Source organism: Astatotilapia calliptera, chromosome 8, assembly GCF_900246225.1.
Source record: "Astatotilapia calliptera chromosome 8, fAstCal1.2, whole genome shotgun sequence".
NCBI classification, from domain to species: Eukaryota; Metazoa; Chordata; class Actinopteri; order Cichliformes; family Cichlidae; genus Astatotilapia; species Astatotilapia calliptera.
In genome coordinates, this window is record NC_039309.1 from 14,087,923 (window position 1) to 14,109,939 (window position 22,017).

The 22,017-nt window shown below is 38.8% G+C and overlaps 1 protein-coding gene across 14 annotated transcripts; it reads right to left on the minus strand.

The window, feature by feature from the left end:
- Window positions 1-299: 299 nt before the first annotated feature.
- Window positions 300-20,514, minus strand: LOC113028473 (actin-binding LIM protein 1-like). 14 transcript variants are annotated; one of them, XM_026178769.1, is made up of 21 exons: window positions 20,086-20,514; window positions 12,933-13,076; window positions 11,072-11,255; window positions 10,870-10,979; window positions 9,131-9,257; window positions 8,868-8,961; window positions 8,310-8,397; window positions 8,082-8,140; window positions 7,865-7,921; window positions 7,297-7,374; window positions 6,427-6,609; window positions 5,113-5,142; window positions 4,838-4,967; window positions 4,625-4,714; window positions 3,876-3,923; window positions 3,490-3,548; window positions 3,034-3,079; window positions 2,875-2,939; window positions 2,606-2,680; window positions 1,607-1,687; window positions 300-1,458 (listed from the first exon to the last, which is right to left on the minus strand). In XM_026178769.1, the coding sequence occupies exons 1-21, from the start codon at window positions 20,399-20,401 to the stop codon at window positions 1,345-1,347; spliced, it is 2,178 nt and encodes a 725-aa protein (XP_026034554.1). In that variant the 5' UTR covers window positions 20,402-20,514; the 3' UTR covers window positions 300-1,344. The 14 variants fall into 14 exon arrangements, with proteins under 14 accessions (XP_026034554.1, XP_026034557.1, XP_026034553.1 ...); XM_026178772.1 differs by having other exon boundaries at window positions 2,932-2,939; window positions 3,876-3,926; XM_026178768.1 differs by having other exon boundaries at window positions 3,876-3,926.
- Between the last annotated feature and the right edge of the window lie 1,503 nt (window positions 20,515-22,017).

Consider the following 22,017-nt stretch of genomic DNA (forward strand, 5'->3'; position numbering starts at 1 on the left):
CATCAACTCAGTGCATTTAGGCATGGTGTAGATCAGCGGTCCCCAACCCCCAGGCCGTGGACCGATAGTGGTCCATGAGTTGTTTGGTACGGGGCCATGAGACTTGAGGCTCGGGTGTGAAATTTATGGTTTTCGGGGTTTTTATCTTTATTTTTTTATCGTTAACTCTGTTTCCCTGGGTCTTTTCTCGTGTGTTATGAATAAATCTTCTTCTTTTTTGGTACTGGTACTGGTTTTATTTTGTTGTATTTATCCGCGACCACTTAAAGGCCGGTCCGTGAAAATATTGTCCAACATACGGTCTGGTTGGGGACCGCTGGTGAACATGACCTGCTGAAGTTCAAACTGAGCGACACTAACAAAGTGCCTGCTGAGTGTAGCATAAAATGTCTCAGAGCTGATCACTCAATATCTGGAAGGGAAGGCTTTTCACAAAATTACTTTCTGCAACAGTGGCATCCAATTACAGTACCACACTTAAATTCAGTGATCCTAGAGGCATGGTCCAATACTATTGTCCATATAGTGTTGCATACAGTTACTATGGTGGAGGCTCATGTTAAACAAGGCCATGGTTTCAAATGATCCAAGCGATAATATCTATGCGTCTGAAGTTCAGGCTTTAAACCGCTAAACACTGACAGTTTATTCTACCCTTTTCTCTGTATGATGTATTAATATTGTCATCTCAGGCACAGATCTGTTGTGAGGACATCTACGAACCAGAAGAAAGTTGTCATAAAGGAGAGGGAAAGGAAAATTATTTAAAACTGTGAATCATGAACAGCTGCTCTAGCAGATTCCAAGAATAAAAATATAGAGTTGTTTAATATAAGCAGGGAATCTAGAGGATACACGGCTGCCCGTGGAAACACAAATAAATAAGGTTAAGTTTTGAATATTATAATATTAATTATGCTATTATTCCTTACTCTAACCTATGAACAACTAAAAAAAAGTGATAAAGGTACAGTGTCCCAGGATAAATTTAGTACAGAAAGTAAGGACATTTGTTTGGTTGATGCTTTGAACAATGCTTCTTGGCAACAAATCTTATGCGGCTGAAAAGCCGGTTTATTCTCCCTTAAATGGTGCTACATTTGTAAGAAAATGTATTTGTAGGTTGAGCAGTCTGTGGGTTGCGCCCATGAAAAAAATTGCCAAATCTTCTCTACCAGTTATTTTGCTATTGAATCTACAAATGCAATTGTTACAAAAAAATTAAAAAGACAAAAGAAGAAAAATCAACCAACCACAAATGTCCTTACTTTTTGTGCTATTTTTTACATCGGAATAAACATACAGGTTCAAAGGAACTCGTGCATCGCATATTCACAGCATGTATTAGAAAAGATCGGCTTTCTTCTTCATGTCATTACGTTTCCAAAGTGGAAGTCTGTCAAATTCTTGAATATCCATTCCAAAGATCTGGAGGAATGATTCTGGGGACAGGTGACGCTGCAAAAAGAAAGCAGGATGAACTAAATGTTTCTGTGCATAAAGCCGCAGAGTAATTCTGTCTGATTATTTCTTAATATAAAGCTCAAACATTACATTTAAGTGAAACTTATAACTATTTTTTTAAAGAAAACCATTTAAGCCACACCTCAAGTCTTGTTCTGTCAACATCCCTGGGAAGCTTCACTCGTCCTCTGTTACTAACTGTGAGCATTTCATATGGATAGATCTTGACAAACAAATAAAAACCATTTGAGAACATTTCATTAATTAAATCTACACAACCTCATCAGGTCTTAAAATTTGGTAAATACAACTTAAGATGAAGAAAAATACATAACAAGTTACAGTTTCATTGTTTAACACAAACTAAGCCAAAGTTCAGAAGCAGTGTGTGAAAAATAACAAGTCCACCCTTACTGCTTCCATAGAAATTTAGTGGGTAAGTATTCGCTTGTTAATTGATCATCAACAAATGTGAGAACTTGTTGCATAAAAGCAGATGTTTTGGCAGCTTGCTGGTCTGAAGCATTCAAGTGTGTTAAATGTTTAAGTTCATGGCTGTACAATTAGAAAACATCTCAGGTTTGCAAAGTTGCATCTGAACAAATCACAAGACACCTGGAACAATGTATTGGGCAGATGAAACCAAAGTGGAGATGTCTGGCAATAATGCACTGGGCCATGTTTGGAGCATTTGTTATGGAGCACTTTATATAAAATCAAATGTGAGGCCATCTGTCCAACAACTAAAGCTTGGGCAAAACTGGGTCCATGCAGCAGGACAGTGATCCCAAGCAAAACCCAAATCACAACAGAAAAAGTCATACTTTATCATTACTTTAAGTTATGTTGCTAAACATGGTGTAATGTGTCATGTTGCTGTTCAGCTGAGGTTGTATTTACATATTTTCAGGACCTGCTATGGAACCAGACGCTATATCCCTCAGCCGTAAAAGGCCGATGTGGTATTGTCATCACACCACCATGTGGGTGCTGTGGTGACCCAAGTTTGTGATTGCAATAACCCGAGAACAAACCAACTTACTTTTTTGGAATCACACCATAGGTGCATCTACTAAAACTCTCATGTGATATAAGTGTGTTAAAAGACAAATTATATAATAAAATAAAATATAATACTTGCATTTGGTTCCAACAAATTAGGCATAGACACTCCTCTCTCCATTTGTGTTAATGGGTACTGATGGTCATAGATGAGCTACAAAATGAAGCAAACACATGCAATTGGAAAATATCATGACCTGATTGAAGACTTGCTGATTATTTCCAGATAAATGCGAGTAAGGCTGAATATATGCATGATTAAAAAGCGGGTTATGTAGAAATATGAGTTAATAAAGATATATTCACACAATGAGTTAGGCCAGTTCTTCAAAAAAATATGCCACAAACCAAACAGGGAACCAGGACTGACTCGAATACCAACTCCATTCGGTTACTGTCACATACCCTGAAGTCTGAAAGAGAGAGAGTAAATCCCAACAAAGTGTAATTAATTTCATTTTAATGGTAGTTAAAATAGTAATTAACCACATCTGTCTACATGGATACCTCTGCATCTGTCGTCATGGTAGTGGGAGAAATCAGCTGGCCGTGGCTTAGAAAACACATGAAAACAAAATTTTCACAATATTAATATAATAACCTTTTCTAAAGTGTTTATTTAGCGCCTACATATATCAAATAGAAAAGCATTAAAAATAAATAAACTGTATTTATATATATATATATATATATATATATATATATATATATATAATACAGTTTATTATTTAATATATATATATATATGTGTGTGTGTGTGTGTGTGTGTGTGTGTGTGTGTGTGTGTGTGTGTGTGTACAAGATTAAATGTTTGTTTGTAGATGTGTCTCATTTAATTTGACTTTAAAACAAAGCTTAATCAAAGTGTGTATCTAATTAATTCAGCAATTAGACGAATGTCATGTACCAGGCTTATGCAAGCTTTCCAAAGTGAGATTTAAGCATTAGTAACGCGTGTCCTACCGGGCTGAGGCTGTTCCGACCGGGCAAAGAGGATGCTGGGGATGTCAAGGAATTTGGATCTGTGTGAAAGCAGACAGATAAGCTCATCACGAGACGATTTACACTTAGACTGGGATCTTTGCCCGAAATAGATCTACTGAGAAAAATTTACCTTCTCCGGTTCTTAGCGCAGCCATTTACTACTAACTATACTGCAAAACTGACTTTAAAATATCTTGTAGTGACTTGAGGTAAAGTTTTATCAAGATCTTAAGGTCTTGATAAAAAGTCGCTTCTTTAGCTTAACTTACAAAGATACAAATGCATACTTTTAAACAACACAACTGAAACTTAAATGTAATTTTGAGTGATTCAAGCATAACTTATACCAGGTTTAAATACTGTACCTTGCTGTTTATAAATCGGGGCCCTCCTGTACACGTTGAAGCTTTCGTCTGCTGTCAGAAAAGAATGCAGTATTAGCAGATGCTTCATTTTTTTCACTACTGCACAGTGGAAACATTAGATTAGTATGAATGTATGTCTCTGGAAGGTGGCTGTCAAACTATTCCACTTTTATTCTCAGTGTTTTAAACAGTTAGTATTAACACTAGCGTCTTGCTTGAAATTGAAAACATCAACCCTCAAAATCAGGAAGCATTTCAAGCAATGAAAAATGCAAAAATGGTTTCCTTAAGGCAGTTAGTTTGTAATCTACCACAACAAAAACACAGACCAGTGATGACTGATCAAAGCTCGGCAGATCTCGTTCGCACACGATAAACTTCACTCAAAGGCACAACGCTGCTATAAATAACCACAGCTGCACAGGAAGTTGTGTGTGAAGTTGTAAAGAGACTGAAATATTTATTTATCGAATCAATCAAAGCCATTTTAAAATAATTAAACCAGGCAGAATTTAAGTTCTGAATTTTGACCACTAGGTGGCACAGTGTTTCAAAGAATAAAGTGAACCATGCGTGCTAGTTCCAAATAGTTTGTTGGTATTATTTTTGTGTTTCAGACTTCATCCAAATGAAATCCAGTGCTGCGTTCACCATTAAATAATTTGGGTTAATAAGGAATACAAAATGCAATTTAACACACTAATAGAGGAGAAGACTTAAAGAGGGTGGCACAGAAGCAGGGGTCTTACCTTTGCTTTGAGAGGGAAATGTGTGATATAAAAGAGAAGGAGGGGAAGTGCCAGTGTTGCCACAGAATAAAGAGGAAGAAAGCGGGAACCCTTTGGATTTCGGGAAGTGCAGACAGAAGGAGTTGTGGTGGTAAAACAGAGAACAGCTGAACATGGGATGCATTTCATATCTTTAAACAAGAGTGATGGTATGCTTCTTTTGTGTTATCTCACCTGGTCGGTGGAAGTGTTGTGGTGATCTGGACGAAGTTGGAGTGTAGCTATGGCGATGATACATTGTATGAAGTCCGAAAGGCCCTTGGCTTTTAGATTTGGGTACACGTGTTCTTATTTCAAAACTCTCCTGAGAAGAGGAAAACAAAGCCAGCTGAAACTCCACGTGAAAATAAATCGATTTAAAGGGAAGACTGGCTCACACTGTATGATACCAGATTTCATGGTATTTCTGTGCGTCTGTTGTAAGTAAAGTTAATAAAAGTGTGTTTTACCTCTGTGGGTTCAGTTTTGATTTCTGGTGACTAAATCAGACAAAGAAAAGAAGCAAAATCAGCACATTCACTGAATCGCGTAGTTAATTCGAAGGTAACAAAGCATATGGGTGATTCCATCCCAAATTAGAAAGTTTATACGTTTTCTCCATGTGTTTTATCTTCATTTGTCAGTCTTAGAGGCAATGCTTGACAATGAAAATCTAAAAAACTATAAAAAAAATCAAATCCTGAATCCCCTTTAAAACGACTCAGGATCTGTAATTTGGGACAGATACATCTCAAAATATCTGAGTATTGGTTTATTAAAATACGAATTTTTTCATTTTTAGACTAAGAATTTCATGTTAACAAGTAATCTGTGTTTTATTTTTGCATGACTATGAAATCTGAATGTTTAGAAATACTCACTAATTGTCTTTTGCAATGTCAAGGTTGTTTATTTTAACTAGTGCACACTCTCAAATATGGGACTTGACAGGGCTTCTTCAATTGTTTTCATATTTTAATTAGTCCGTATGAAGACATTTTTCGATGTATATGTCCCAACTACAGATTCTGGTTCATTGTGATGGCAAGTGAGACCAGTGAAAATTTGAGGCTTGTATCTTTAATAGCTTTCGAGAGATTCATGTTCAAACATTGACTCAGATTTCAATGTGAGATAAACACATGGAAGTGGATTGATGGACCATTTTAATGTAAAAATTTAAACTTGAAGCACTCTTGCTTCAAAGCACACTCTAAGGGACAATTCACAAAAATATACATGCTTTTTCTTCTGGTCTGTGGCGCTATTTATCCATCTCGACTGTTCTGATGTTAGCTGCCAAGTTTTGGCTTCTTTTGAATACAACTGAACTAAATGGCAAGAACCAAAAAACATGTTGGAAAACCTCAGCATCGGTGCTTCCACTGATCTAATTTTAAGCAGTTTAATGTAGGAACTCTGACTCCACCTACCAAACTAAAGGAAGCATGCAGTTACCTCACATTACAGCTAAGCTCAGAGAGACGTCATTACTGCTGCCACTGTCATGAGCATCCACCTCCCTGCACAGCATGCTTCCTTCAAGACAGTGAAACAGACTAAATAGATAAATAGCTCCACATTCCACAATAATGACATGCATATTTCATTTTAGGGTGATCTGTCCCTCTAAAGAATTGTTTTTACAATAGATGTTTTTATTTTCTTGGCCAAATACAACTAAACACAAGAATGAGGAAAAACAAGTAGTTGGTTAGACTCCTAAATAAAATAAACACACAAACATGTCACTCGACACAAGTTGGAGCGTTGGATGTAATTACCTCTGCAGGACTTTTTTGGACTCTTTGGCTGTGTTGTGTGTTTCCTTTCTCATCCAAAGTGGAGGGGTGGTCATTCACAGACTTATAAGATATCATATCAGGATACTCAATATCATATATAGCCTTGACTCTGGGAATTGCTGCTAAGTCTCTGTAATCAATGATCTCATTATCTACTTTGGCCTGGGAGCAGGACAGGGAGGAAAGGAGAGAAGAGGATGCACAAGGAGCAGACACAACAGATTAGGTCTTATGAAAGGTCAAAGGTGTCTTATTACATCATTTCAGAGAGGAATTAAACTTTAATCCCGCGATTTAGGCACATGAGGTGAGCGGATTCCATTAGTCTAGAATAAAATCCAATGTTTTTGTTTCAACATGCAAAATGATTTCCAGGCTTTTGTGCACAGCAGAAGTAGTTTTCTTATATTCTGAAGTGTTTTGGTGGGAGTAAAGTTTATTTCATTTCTGTGGGTGATAAAAAGCTGGGTGAAGGAAACGAATTACACCGAAAGCACCAGTTTTTGTGATCAAAGTCGGTCTGAATGCATTCGAACCCTGATTTTCTCAGTAAATTTATGGATGCATTGACATTCTTTATCATTCAGCCACAACTAAAATCACATTTTGCCTAACAAGCACCAAGAAACTAGTTCCAATCAGTCAAGGTACCACTTGTTGAATTATGTTACTGATTTTAATGTTCTATTTCCCTAAGTGTTCCTCCACATTTCACATCAATATGAATTTTTTTGCAAGGGGGAAACTCCGTCCGTGCGACTCCCCTGTATAAATAAAGGATAGGTCAAACACAGATCAACCCACGGTGAATCACACACCATAGACGCAAATGCTGGCCTGTGAACTTACACAGATGGTTCGACCTGGGCTGCCAGGAGTGCATGAGCCCGGCCTGGAACAGGAGCTTTCAGATGATGATCTAGTTTGCTGAGAATGGGAGAGAAAAAAATCAAGCAACAGAAAGAGCTACCTTGGAAACGGTACTCTTTTTTTGCTGTTGATTGTGGCCTTTCACATGGCTTTACATCCACGCACACACAAGCGTTATTTTCAGGAATGCAATCCATGGCACACTCAGTGTACAATAGAGGCACTTAACTAAGTAATGTGATTATTTAAGAGATTTCCAGCCAATTTCAATGTGGTTGATGGCAAAAAAAAGTGTGAAGGCGAGCATGCAACACTGCCAACAAAGTTCATTCAGAAGCAGTAGCTTATTAAAGGTCCTGCTAATCATTGTGCAATGTAAACAAATCTAATGTAGACTGTGAATCAGATGAAACAAGCTCTGATTTGACCAGCCAGGTGAGCAAAGTGTCTGTCATATTGAATTGTGAAACAAGCACGTGTGGTTAATCTCGAAGCACGAGATCGCAGCCTGCTCACTGCAAACCGCAGACCTGCTCGCAGTATTAACCTTCAGTTCATGTTGAGGGAAAAAGAAATCAAGACAGGGCGTTTTAGGTCTCCCGACCTGGGGAGGAATACATCTCGTAAAGAAATCACCTTTTACAGCTGCAGTAAGTCTTTGCTCTGTGAGTTTGTAAAATCACTTATATTTGTTTTAGAAAATGATAGTAAGAATCCTCAAACTGCCTCTAACATGTTTAACAATGAGTAAAAAAAAACCTTACCCTGTAGCTGTCCTCCATTCTGCTGGTTTCTCTGCAATCTGGGTGCCAAATTACTGATCCTGTGAAAGAAGAGACAATTGATTTTTGCAACTTTTACCAAAATGAGAAGACTTTTACCGTTTTTAACCAACAGGACCGTTCTTATGCATTCATCAATGACCAAAAATGCTTCTTGGTCTCGAATAGACAGGCCGTTTATTTAAAGAGAGGCTACGATCTCAAACTGACCTTGCACATACATTTCTTCTCCTTCTGTGAACATCCTGTCGCATTGGCTGCATCTTGCACAGCTGGGGTGATAATGTCTGTCCCCAGCCTAAGTCAGATAATGAGGAAGACAAAAGTGGCTCACAGACTGCGTATGTGCAGGAGCTGCATGAAATGAACTGCTGCAGAAATCACATTGCAGTTCACCAGGTTACGTCTGCCCAGCAGTGTAGTTGGACCGCTGACTAAATGAGGTGTTAACAGCCTAGAGTGTGGTCGTTAGAGTGGGAGGACACTTGTTAGGAGTGGGAAATGATAATAGCCATTAAATAGACAGATAACATTCAAAACAGGTGATTAGACCTTTTTAGGAACAGAAGAAGTGGCGGCACACGCGACGCTCCAGGGAAAGAAGTTGCATGAACACTCAGCAAAATTAAAGACAGGCAGCTACGGACTACAAAGAGGAATTTAACAGATTTAAATCTCTGAAGGGCTTCTGAGACTAATGTTTGTAATAAAATGTACTGCAACAGAAAAAGAAACAAAGACTCTTCGCTGAAAGCCGACCTCTCTTACCTCTAAGAGTTTTCCAGTTATAAACTTCTGACATGCTTCACATTTTACCCCAAACTGAATCTGGTAGTCTCTCTCACAGTAGGGAACTCCATCCCTGAAAGATGCACATGACATACTCTTACCCAGCAGTACATGTGGAACTTTTATATCATCATTTTAGCAGCATTCATCATATCATACTCAATTTAGAAATAAAAGATTAAGGAAGCGGAAGACAAAGCATATTGAATGAGTGAGTACATGAATGAGACATTTATATTTACTTGCTGATATATTCTCCGCTCAACGCTTTCCTGCAGGTTTTACACTTGAAGCAGCCTAGGTGCCACTGGCCTCCGAGGGCTAATAGAGCCTGTCCATTCTTGATGTCTCTCCCACAGCCAGTGCAGTCTGAAAACACAACATATATGTTTATACTCAGTGGTCACTTAGAAGGCAGTTCCTCAACTTATTAGACATGCTCAGCTGCTCATTAATGAAAATATCTAATCAGCCAATCACATGACATTTAGCCATGTAGACCTTGGTGAAGACACCCTGCTGAGGTTCAAACCAAGCATCACAGTGAGGAAAGGGTATTTCAGAAACTGTTGATCTGCTAGGATTTTACCACACAACCATCTCTGGGGTTTACAGAGAATGATCTGAATAAGAGAAAACATCCAGAGAGCAGCAGTTCTCTGGATGAAAAATGGCCTTGTTGATGCCAGAGGTCAAAGGGGAATGGCTGGACTGCTTGGCGCTTATAGGAAGGCAACTGTACCTAAAATAATAACTCATTCATTTATATTTGGTATGCTAAAAATAAATACAATGACAATGATGAAAAGTAAGAACAATACCAAAAAAACCAATGTTGGGTCAAAATCCAGAAACTATAAATGTGTGTTAAGATGAGCTTTAAAGAAATGTATTCCATAAACTAGGGGAGGCAACAGAGAATGCCCTGTCCCCTCTGAGCTTCCATTTTTGGGCACCTTAGTGCTGAGTAATGTTTAAACACCACAGGTTACATGAGTGTTGTTGCTGACCATGGCCATCCCTTCAAGACCTGACTCTACCCATCTTCTGACGGCTGCTTCCAGCAGGAAACACATCAGAGCTCTTATCATTTCCCCTGGTTTCTTGAACATGGACAGTAAGTTCACTGTAGTAAAATGACCACAGTCGCTGGCTCTCAATCCAATAGAGCACCTTTGGGATGGAACTGGAAATTCAGATCATGGCTGTGCAGTCTATAAATCTGCAGCAACTGTGTGATGCTCTCATGTCAATATGGACCAACATCTCTGAGGAAAGTTTCCAGCAGCTTGATGAATCTCTGCCATGAGAAAAGCACCTTTCCGCACACTCCTGCGGAGAGATCCTCTTAGTCCAGAGGCTTTGTGAGTCCAAATCCCCGATTTATCGCCCATTTATCTATAATCAGTACACAGACGAGGTCAAGCAGAGGTAAAGAGTTACGTTTTACTGTATCTCTTGCTTCATACTGGCAGGTTCACAATAGGATGACTGGATTCATGAAGGAAAGTCAACTTTAAGGGTTGTAAAGAAATCCACAACAGCTGCAGGCGGGTATTAGACTGGATTTAGTGACACTGCGTAGCCGTCATAGTGATAAGAAAGGTGACATTACCCAGACACAGAAAAGGCTTACAATTGATGATTGATTTCTTTCCCCCTCTTACGTGCAGATTTCATGAATGATCCCAAATACTTTTGTTATCCAATTCGTTCTACACAAGCACAGGAGAGTCTGATGTGCTACCTGCAAAAAAGTGAAGACTTAAACTTCCTGTTTGCTAACAGATGTTGACCTTGAATGACTCTTGAAGACAGGATAGACTAAATACACAAGCAGCTGGCAGAAGACCCACAGCTGGCCAGTGTTCAATGTATAATCCACTGTCTTATTAAAACTACAAGGGATCAAAACCTTTGATATATTTTTTAAATATTTTGATATGAACACTGCTTAGAGAGTATGCAGGAATGCTCTTACTGCTGGAATAGCTGGTGGCGTTTGGAGACGGCGACACAGGTTCCATACAGCGCTGGCAGAGGCAGTCTCTTCCAATGAAGGTGACACAATTCCCAGCAGGAAAAGGCTGTCTGAGAATCAAAGTAAGAGACACACTTATACCACAGATTTGTAAGACATGTATGTAGAACTAAAACCTCCCAAACATATTTTTTAAGATTACTTGCAAATGGCGCAAACAAAGCAGGCTGGGTGGTAGGTCTTCCCCAACACCGTAACCACCTCTCCCTCCACAAATTCTCCACAGCTGTTGCAAGCTGTGCCATGACGTCGCTGGAAGTCCAGCGGGCAGAGGTAGTCCCCATTCCTCATGAAGAAGCCACTCTGAGCTAAATCACAGCCACACACTGCACAGAGACACATTCAGAGAAAGATCTGATCAATATTACAATGTTTTATATCAAGACTGTTACAAGTTAGTGATGTAAAAGCTAGTGATAACACCAAAGAGGATTATTACCAGCTCTATTTAGAGACTTTGCCTGACCCATTTATCTTTAAGTCATTGCAGACATCTTTTTCATCAAAACCCATCAAACCTTTGACCCCAAAGTGGCCACTTTAAGTTGGTCTAAAAAGTAATATTTCTTACTTTTCCCTTTGTCTTTGTGCATTTGTTTACTCTGTTGCCCTTTAGTTTAGTTTTCAGACCATAGCTAACGTAAAGTGTCACCTTCACTCTTGATGTTGTCACAGTAGGAAGTTAATAAAGCATCGGCTATTTCTGCTCCCTGACCCTCTGATTTTTAAGGCTTCCTGAAACATTTCTGTGGTTTTGTGCATTACACACAATGTAAACATTGTGCGTGTGTACTGATCAGCTTCGTGCCAGTTTACAGGCGATATATAGAGTTGTCTGTCTGCTTGTTATTAGTTATTTGATACTGCAGCATCCAACCTGTCCTGCTGCGCCTGCCACAACAGAATGCACACAATGCCAAGGACAGATTTGTGCTGCTCTATTCCTGTCCGCCTGCTACTCTCTAACAATGTAAACAAGTTCCAAATTATGCTATTTTGAATTCAACCATCTTTGAACATGTCCCTGCTTCCATGTTCAAAGCAGGAGATTTTTTTTAATCAATAGAAACTTTGTGCAAATTTCTTTAAATTTGCACAAAAATAATGACAGTCCTCCACAAAATATCAACAGCCCTAATTCACTGCATTTTAACAAGGATATTATATTTTACTGGCACCAAGTTGGCGAAAGCTTAACACTGTCCTTGGCCACATAAACAGCTGAAAAATAAATCACACATCTTATACAATCAAACGCTAAACACAACACATCTGATATGACACAAGATTTACTTTAACATAAATATTAACATTCATGTGAAACTACTGGGATAGCTGCTGACCAGAGTTACTACCTCTTTGGCTCACTGCAATATTTTTTCCTGACATTTGAATTTTTGTATGAGATATGTTTACGAAATGAGGTAGTGGTATGATTTTGCAAGCAACAGACTCAAAAAAGACTGACTGAAGAACAATAACAGTAACAGTGTGTGGTTACTTTACTTTAAAATGTCCTGTATTTTAACAGCAATGTGTTGCAGTGTAACACTGATAGACACATTTCTGACAGTCAGACATTGATTCATTCGCCCTGCTCTCTCCGTACTGCAAGCTTCTCTTCTCTGAAAGTCTCTTTGTTTCCCCTGCGCTGTAAACATCGTCACAATGACATGAAAGGACAACAACACTAGAAGCTTGTCAGAGCTTATTAGTGGGGACAATTGCTTGCAGAGGAAGCACTGCATGTTTTCCACGAAGCAGAGTAACACCACTGATTGGCCATTTGACAACCCAGGTGGTTCTCACAATAGACTGCTGAATTACTGGCCTGTTGTCCTCAGGAAAATTGCATCACTGTCTGGTTAGACAAAGCCAGACTGAAATGGAAATGACAATCAGGAACATTGTTATAAACAGATTCCTCTTTCAGCCTAAAACTCGAGTGCTGCGTTACCAGGACAGTAATACCAGTGCAGTGGTGTCCTTCCATCAACACTCACCTTTGCATGTAAAGCAGTTTATGTGGAAGTAGCTGCTCTGAACACGCAGCACCTCTCCTCTGCATGACTCCCCACACCTGAAGCAGCAGATGACCTTCTTCCCTGCTGGAGGGCAGGGGTGGCAGCTATCCTGGGTGTGTAGTACTACATGAACACAAGATATAAATAAATTAGTTAAGTATTGATCAGTCGATTAACTGCTATAGTTTTGCTGCTTTACACTGCTCTTTTTTGTCTATTGTATGCAACAAAGTTGTGCATTGCAGAGTCTTCCATAATTATTTGCAAACTAATATTCGCAACATCATGTTGGTAGAGGAAACTTCCACAGACACAAAAGTCTGTGAACATGTTTAGCAACATAGCATGTTCACATTTGCTAATAAGTGCTTAAGACGAGATGAGGACTGGCCATTTTTTTTGCAGGTGTTTTAAAAAGTAATTGGACGAACTAAAATTTTGACCTGTTGATCCAGAATTCATCCTGTGGGAACCATGAATGTCCTCAGATAATTTAAGGCAACTTGCCCAGTACTTGTTAGGACGGTGTACACCAGTGGTTCTCAGAACACTAGTTTAAATGCTCCCATTTATGATCATGTCTTTTTTTTTTTTATCAACCATTAGCAACATAACAAAACTGAGTTCAATTTTAGGGAAATAAAGAGTATCATTAAAGGACTTACTTATTTTCTCACAGGTTTCACTCTATTTTCCCACTCTATTTGTCTAGAACCAGTTGGTTAAACCTAATTCCCTGGAGCCATGCAAACCAGTGAGGTTAAAACACAAAATGTGTCGCTGTGCCCCTCATATGTACACAAATGTACACGCCCACAGTGCCATTACATGACAATCAACATTACTTCATTTTCTAATACAAGTCACTGTAAAGCAATCATCTCTGTCATCATCGTTTTTCATCCATAGGAGGAATTTATCCTGCTCTGCCTGAACAGCTCATAACGTTAATCCTGTCAGCCAGTCAGTTCAGCTTTTACATAACTGAGATAAACATACAACCCAAATCTGAAAGGTTCGGACTCTGTGTAGTATGTAAAACCTGTATTTTATTCACATTAGAACAAAGAAAAATATCAGATGTTTGAACTAAAATATTGCACGATTTCATGAAAGGTATAATATGCATTTTGAATACAATGGTAGCAACATTTTAAAAAGTTGGTACTAAAAAGAAAAGGCTGTAAGAACATTTCTCGACAAAGTATTTAACATGACTGGGTTAAAAGAGCTTCTTAGAGTGGCAGAGCTAATATTCCTCACATAAAATTGTGCACATTTTAAATATTTCATCATATACGTTACACAGCATCATCAAAGACTTTCAAAAATTTGGAGAAATCTCTGTGCGCACGGGACAAAGCTGGAAAGTATTTGTTTGCTCATGATCTTCAGACACTCAGGCAGCACTGCACTAAAAACAGTCATGATTTTGTTGTGGAAATCACTGCATGGGCTCAGGAACACTTCCAGAAATCACTGTCTGTAAACACAGTCCACTGTGCCATCCACAAATGTAGGCTAAAGGGTGTATTATCCAAAAGCCATTTATGAATATGATCCAAAAAGCTGCCTTCTGAGGGAAATCTAATGTAAAATGAACTGAGGCAAAGCAGAAAACTGTTTTGTGGTCTGATAGATCAAAATTTGTTCTTGGAAAAGTTCTTCTTGGAAGAACACCAAGCAGGGGACCATCCAGACGACGTCTTTTTTAGGGACGGCTTTGCATATTTCAGCAAGACAAAGTTAAACATCTATTACAACAACATGGCTTCATACCACCCTACGTGCAGTCTAGGACTGCGTGGTCTGGACTGCATTTGGCACCACATGAAACAAAAAATACAATAAAGAAGACCCGGCACTGTTGAGCATCTAGAATCCTGTATCGGACAAGAATGGGGCAACGTTACTCCCCCACCCCCTGCCACAACTTTTGTTGTAGATATTTTGCTGCCATCAAATTCAACATGAGCTAATATTTTTCTTAAATCAGTACATTTTTTCAGTTTAAACATTTAATATGTTTCTAGGTCCTATTGTGGATAAAATATGGATTTAAGAGACTTGCAGAATCATTGCATTCTCTTTTTATTTACAAGAGAATATTTACTTTTTACACAGCATCCCAGCTTTTTCAGAACTGGGTACATGTGCACTATGTTTTGGCTTAATTACACATCCACAGACTTTGAATACAGGCTGGCCAGGTGGATATTACCCCACAAAAGTCAGACAACATCACAAAACTTTTTTTCCACCATGGAAACATAAAAATTTTAATGTTACAACACTTTTAGTAGGTATAATGTACAAGAGCAGTGGCCCTTGTGCAAAGTTTTGTCTTATATCTTACTAAAACTCTTAAGATAATTTCTCTTTCTGTATCTTTCTGAATGGCAGCACCAGCGTGCCTGTACAATCTAATCACAGCCTCTTGAAACGTCCTTAATGTGATTATCTAAGGAGAGGGAGGAAAGAATGTGTTGTGTCGAGAGCAGTCTGTCATCCAGTAATCGGACACTCTGCATACAAAGAGATAGACACATGAATTTCATTTTTCATATACTGCTGGCAACCAAAAAGTCAACAGTGCTCCATAATACACACACATACACACTCTTATTAAATTCACTAACTGGAAATCTGTCTCAGATACTATTAGTCACACTAATTTCAATGAGCTGGGTCTAAACTTATTTGATTCAAACAGAAAGATTTGTGCAGACTTGAAGGTGAAATGTTTTTTGCACGGGCTTGTGAATGTTACTGAAGTGAGTCAAGCACCGCTGGTATGTGGCTCCGATCTGCCCCGCACCAGGAGAGATTTCTTACTATGGCAACAAGCGACATTTAGGGACCATATCTCAAAGGCTCATTGTACAGACACTATGGTTAAATGTACATTATTTAGCACAACAGTTATGAAAAAGCCTATCAATCAAAAATCTATCCCAATGTTATGGAACAAAACTGAACATAAAAATCTGGAGTGTTAGAGCAGATGGGATGATCCTAGTTGGAATGTAGCCCATCAATTAGGGCATAGGACAGTAACAACTATTGAAACAGGTCTTTGTCCTAGAGCGCCTCAGACATTTGTTAATGACAGAGATGTTCTGCCAGCACGAATTCATGCAATTCACTTGTCTTGAAGTCAGAAATACTTTAAGTTTTGTTCTTGCTGGAAACTAGATGATGGATATATTCAGGTCTAGCTGTACTATTCTGCACTGTGTGGTGTCATCCTGCACTGAAGTATATGCACCCTTTGTGTGCTTTTAATTGTCTTTTTTTAAATGGTAAAACTAAAAAATGATTGAAGCCCTCAGATGGAAAGCTTTTTAATGCCCTCCCACACTTTCTTGATCTCTTCCAGAATCTGAAGCTGATATGTGATATGTGTCAAGTATTAGCAAACGGTAGATTTAGAAAGACAGCAAATGGAGAGAAACCCGAGCCGAACAGCTAATCGCACACAGCCCAGCTATGAAAATCTGTATCTGTGTGTGTGTGTGTGTGTGTGTGAGAGAGGAGTATGGGAGCATCTATTTTTGGTATGCTTAGTTTTTATGTACGTAGGGGGAAGTAAAATGGCATCAGAAGATTTAAACTTCAGTGGTTCTTAGAACTCTATTGTCAAACAAATACATTTCCAAATCAGCTTCGGGACTTCATCCGAGTAACCTTAATGCCTGACTTTGAATTTGTTTTTTAATAACATATAATTTGCACAATAATAAATAATGTGCAAAGGTCTCATTGCCTATCATTTCATCACCGCTCATCACTTTACAAGGAGTCAAACTTTCTTATCATATTTTAAGGTGGTCTTGAACGATAGCTCTCCAGGCTTTTTGAAGCTCTTTCAAAGTTTTCCTTTGGACATTGGTTCATTTGTCATTTAAAACTGACCTATGAAACATTGAAAATTCTTTAGCCGAATCTGTGAAAAATGCCAAAGGTAACACAGTTTGACAGGCATAAAGTAGTATTTTTGTATCAGTAAGGTGTCTTGATGCTCAATCATCCAGGTAAGAAATTCCCCAAAAGTTGATCCTTGAATAATGATCAAGGAAATGACCTCCCAGCCCACTGTTCCTTCAGTGGTGCTAGTTTCAGTCATTAATGTACTGTTTATAAGATTGAGGAAACTTGCAGTCAGCTGAGACTGAAGAAGTCACTTGGATGAGTTACGAAACGTTTCTCCCACTGAAAACACAACGTCCACATGGACAGAATTAACTTTTGGCGATATCAGGAAGGTGGTTCCCAAAGAGCTGTTAGCTGGAAATTTGGCATATCAATGTGACCTTAAAAAACATGAGGAAACTGGATAAGTGGAGGACAAAAGAAGATGTTGCAGGCCTAAAACATTATCTAAAAAGTATCTGACAACAGCTCTGATGAAGTGATGAGTCCAAATTAGAGAATTCTGATAATAAAACAGTGTACAACAGCGAGTGTCTCCAGACAGCTGTAAAACCAGTGGTGGTGGAGATCTTATGAAAATTAATGGAATTATGAATACTGATAAGTAACATCAGATTTTGATCTACCTTCTAATACCATTTGGAAAGCCTCTGAGTGGCAACTGCCTCATTTTTAAGCGTGGAAACGATCCCAAACACACTGCCAACAGTAAAAGCATACAGTACTCGGATAGAAAAACACACGGTGGCCTCCCCAGAGCCCAGACCTCAACATTATTGAAGCAGTGTGGGATCATCTTTAAAGAGCAGTAAAATAGGAAAGCCTACAAAGAGCCAAAAAAGAGCTTTGAAAGTCCTTCAAGAAGCCTGGAGAAACTTTCCTGAAGACTACTTAGATAAATTACGAGAAAACTTGCTTAACAGAGTTCAGGCTGTGTTAAATAATAAAGGTGATTATACCAGGCAATGACTTTCAAGTTCATTAGAATTGTACAAAATCTGTTTTTGCCTTAGCTCAGAGATCTACTTAAGTGACACGTTACTAAACCTAAATAAAACTGTGATGCAGGGAATATTTACATTTCTAATCTGGATTTTTAAGGCTGTTTTTTCATATTCACAGATATTGTAATGTACTACAAATCAAAGTCTTGCAGTGTATTGTGATGCCATCATTATCTTGGGCAGACAGATTTAAAAGCACCCTACCTGCGCTCTACAGAGGCTGTATTAAAGCACTCAGGCTGTGATTCCAACACTACAAAGATGTAAAATCAGTGTAACCCTTCAAATTACTTCAGGTTCAGTAGGAGCAAAGTAGCAATGGGAATTTCTAGAGTAGAGAGCACCATGTGTGAGAATATTATACAAATAACCGCTCATTTAGTTGAATGTCTTTAAATTATTTATAGATGTTTCTTGTTGCTGCTGTGGAAGACAGAATACCCTCACTCTGATAAGAGTCACCTCCACATTTTAGTCACATCTGAGTGCTCCTTGTTGCTGCACAGTGGGCTAATCGCTGCTTAATTCAGAGGTATTTCTGAAATCACATGCTGTTCTTTCCCAACTATGTTCTACTTTTATTGTAACAGTTGTACTTGCACTTTTCACCGTACACTTTTACACATGCACAGTGTCAATCTAGCATAGATGTAGGTGTTCAGTGATCTGAAATGAAAACGTCACATTTCTCATTTTTACTACCAGAACCAAAAGTGTCATCCGGATCCAACTTTGACTCAACACAAATAACATCTCATAAATATAAAAAGACAACCAAAAATATACACAAGGAGACATTTTTCCTTTCTTTGTTACCTATACACAAACACAAACACACGTGAAAATGTCTACCTTTCTGTTTCATGGTTTCTGTTCTTCTGCGCTGAAGTTCACGGCGTGAGTGAGGAGAGGCACTAAATGGACTGCTGGTCCAAGAGAAAGGGGTGGTTCCACAACACAAAGGCCAGGGGTGTGTGTTTGTGTGTGTGTGGTGTGTGTGTGTCAATGACAGAGGACAGCAGGACTGCCATTAAATTCTCTTGTGCTTCTAATCTATGACCTCATCCATTCCGAGGGGGAGAGTATGTGAATGTGAGCTCACTGCAACGATGTAATTGTTTCTCTGAAATATAACGCTGCTGCACTTGTGTGTTATTCTGAAGTATTAGTGTTGGGGTTTTCTTTTAGAGGGAAAAACATACAAACTTTTCTATGTCGGCATTACATAAATGATGATCATATATCAGGATTACTTGATTGTTTTCGAAAAACAATCACACTGGTGCAGCAGCTGGGACTGTCAGATCATTCTGGGACTGAACGTTCCTGGGGGATCTCTGCATGCCTGTTTGGCTAATAGTTTATTTTAAATTGGCTCTTGTGTTCAGAAAAGTGCATTTTTGACACCAAACTCTTATTTTGCTTTTGCGCTTCGCTGCAAAAGCCATGCCTCATTGTCCATTTGCACTGTGAAGCAATGTCCAAATAATTTTGCAGCATTTGTCTGAAACCGAGCAGAGAGCATCGTCCTGTGTACTTCAAAAGTTATCCTGCTTCTTCTGTCAGCAGATACATCATCAATAAACACTGATCACCTCGTTCCACTGCCCAGATTTTGTTTCCAGAACTGTTCAAAGTCTGTTTGATGTTTTCTGGCAAAGGCTTCAGATGTTTAACCTTTTCTAAAACCAACTAATAATTCTGTCATTATACTTTAGCTGTCTTCTGTGATGTTTCAGGACTTTCTTGTGTTGCTCAATAAACTTCAGCTTCAAGATGTGCACAGCAAGGGTTGTGCAGACTTATGATGACTGAAACTGTGATGCATGCAGTCATCATGAGTGCATGTAGACCTCAACCCTATGGACAATTTGTGAACTACGCTTAAAAGCCGTGTCTGTGCCAAGAAACCAATTGATTTAACTCTACCTATTCTATCAGTCAAATATTCAGCCAGAATTGTGTCAGAAGTTTGTTGATGGATACCAAAAGCATCTGATCCAAGGTACAACTTGCTAAGGGACATTTAACTAAATATTAGTTAGGGGTTTATGTCTGTATCTATAATTTTGACCCAGTATGGATTAGAGAAAACGTTATACCACTTTATAAACTTGAGGGAAATATCAAGCAGCAGCTCATTTTTCAAAAGATACGACCAATAGCTAACACCTAATGAAGTAACGAGTCATTACCTGACAGCTCTGCAGGTATACCTGCCAGCTTTTCACACAGAATGTAGTCGTTAGGGTTGAGGAACGGTAGCTGCTCCATTATGGACTGCTTTGGAATCAAGTAGAGAACCTCTGCGAGTTGACCGTCTTCAATTATTGACATGCGCCTGACGGAGTTCTTCCTCTTCACCCGGTCCAGAACTATCATGTCGTTGCTGTGGCTGGAGCCGCAGATCTTGCCCAGGTTGCTGAGGTTGAGAAGGCTTGACACGCTCATGTTGTCGAGACTTTCAGCCAAACAGTTCAGGCTGAAGACCGACTGCTGGTTAGAAACCATAAAGCAAACTTGAAGAGGTCAAGCCCTTGTGTGGAATGTCAGGTATTAAATCGACTTTGTGAGTCAGCGTTAGTGTGTGTTGTCCATCAGGGAGTCGCAGACTAACTCCCACCGCACACCCCTTAAGAAGCTTAGGTGAGGTGTATTTTTAGGGTTGATCCTCACAGTAATAGAGGATCTCAGCTCTTGGAAGTCTCTTTCAAGTAACCTCCGTTACACTGACTTCACACAAGTATGTCAGCATTCGAATCTTACTTTTCTACTCAATTGGGGCAGTTTTTTAAGAAGATTATGAGCTGTATGCCCGTATTTGAAGCTTTGAAAAAAAGGGCCATCCATATCTGTACAAGTCAGTCTGTTTGATGGTTGGACGGATTATGGCTGAACTAAAGGACAGCTGGACACAGACACACATGTACATGTAAATGATATTCACTAACCTTATAACACCGTTTAACCCACCTTACTCATGCTGTCTCAGCTTTGCTATAATCTAACCAGCAGATGAATGAAGCACAACACAAGTGACTGAACAGTAAATGTGACACAGCAGATCCAGAACAGTACGATTGTTACATCATCTGCAGGATTGTTTTTCTTATCAAAAGAGAAGAAAATGCAGCTTATTTTATTTATTGTTATTATAACTGGTTACAGCTGCACAGAGGAATGAATTGAAAATCTTCAAATGTTGTCAGATTCACCAACTTTACTTCTTCCTCCTGTCATACTCCTTGATACTGTAAGTTATGACTCAAGAATCAAAAGGCATTTTGCACAAGTATTTGCATTTAGATTTTATTTAGTAGCATTGATGTTTTGTCTTTTAGAAATGGAAAAAACTTGTACAAGACCGAGTATCACTGGACCAATACAAATGGAAAACGGAATTAAATACACCAATGTCACTAACAATATAAAAAGTAGTAGCATGTCCAGAATTAGGCGGCATGGGGAAAATCAGTGAACGCCTTAAAGACTCTGTGGTATTCACTGAAGAGGGTGTGCTGCTATTTATCTGCAGCTATTTTAACCAAGGCCACATTCTTACAGGTGTTGACAGTTTGATGGGTGTGATATGAAGTACTGTTATTCTGCCTACCTCCCCCAAAATTCCCACAATCACTTATAAAAAAAATAAAAATAAAAAAAAGGGCCCATTGCATATTTGGGGATTGACAATAAAATTCAAAAGGTTAAAATACGGGAAACATCCAACTGAGGTGAAAATCCTGCAAAGAGAAAAGTGGACTCTTCACAATCCCATGATCTTGATACAAACTGTACATGTGTGAGGAGCGCCACCTAATGGCTGTTGTGTGTTTAACATGCACTCATAAAAGAGACTACAACCGAACGCTCCACCTGCAGGTCAAGTTGACGTGCTGAAATCGCAACTTTGCAAGAACATCTTTAACATGTTTGTGTGAAGAAAAACATTTTGTGAACACTACTTACATGATCACCATTTATGTTGCATATTTCAATAAACGCAAGTTCTGATGACTCTTTTCTAAATCTGTTTTCATGAAACCAAATGTGTGAGAGAAATAACTCTTTCTAGCAGTTATAAGCACCACCGTGTGTAGCAGCTAGGTGCTGATCGTGTCTGTCAT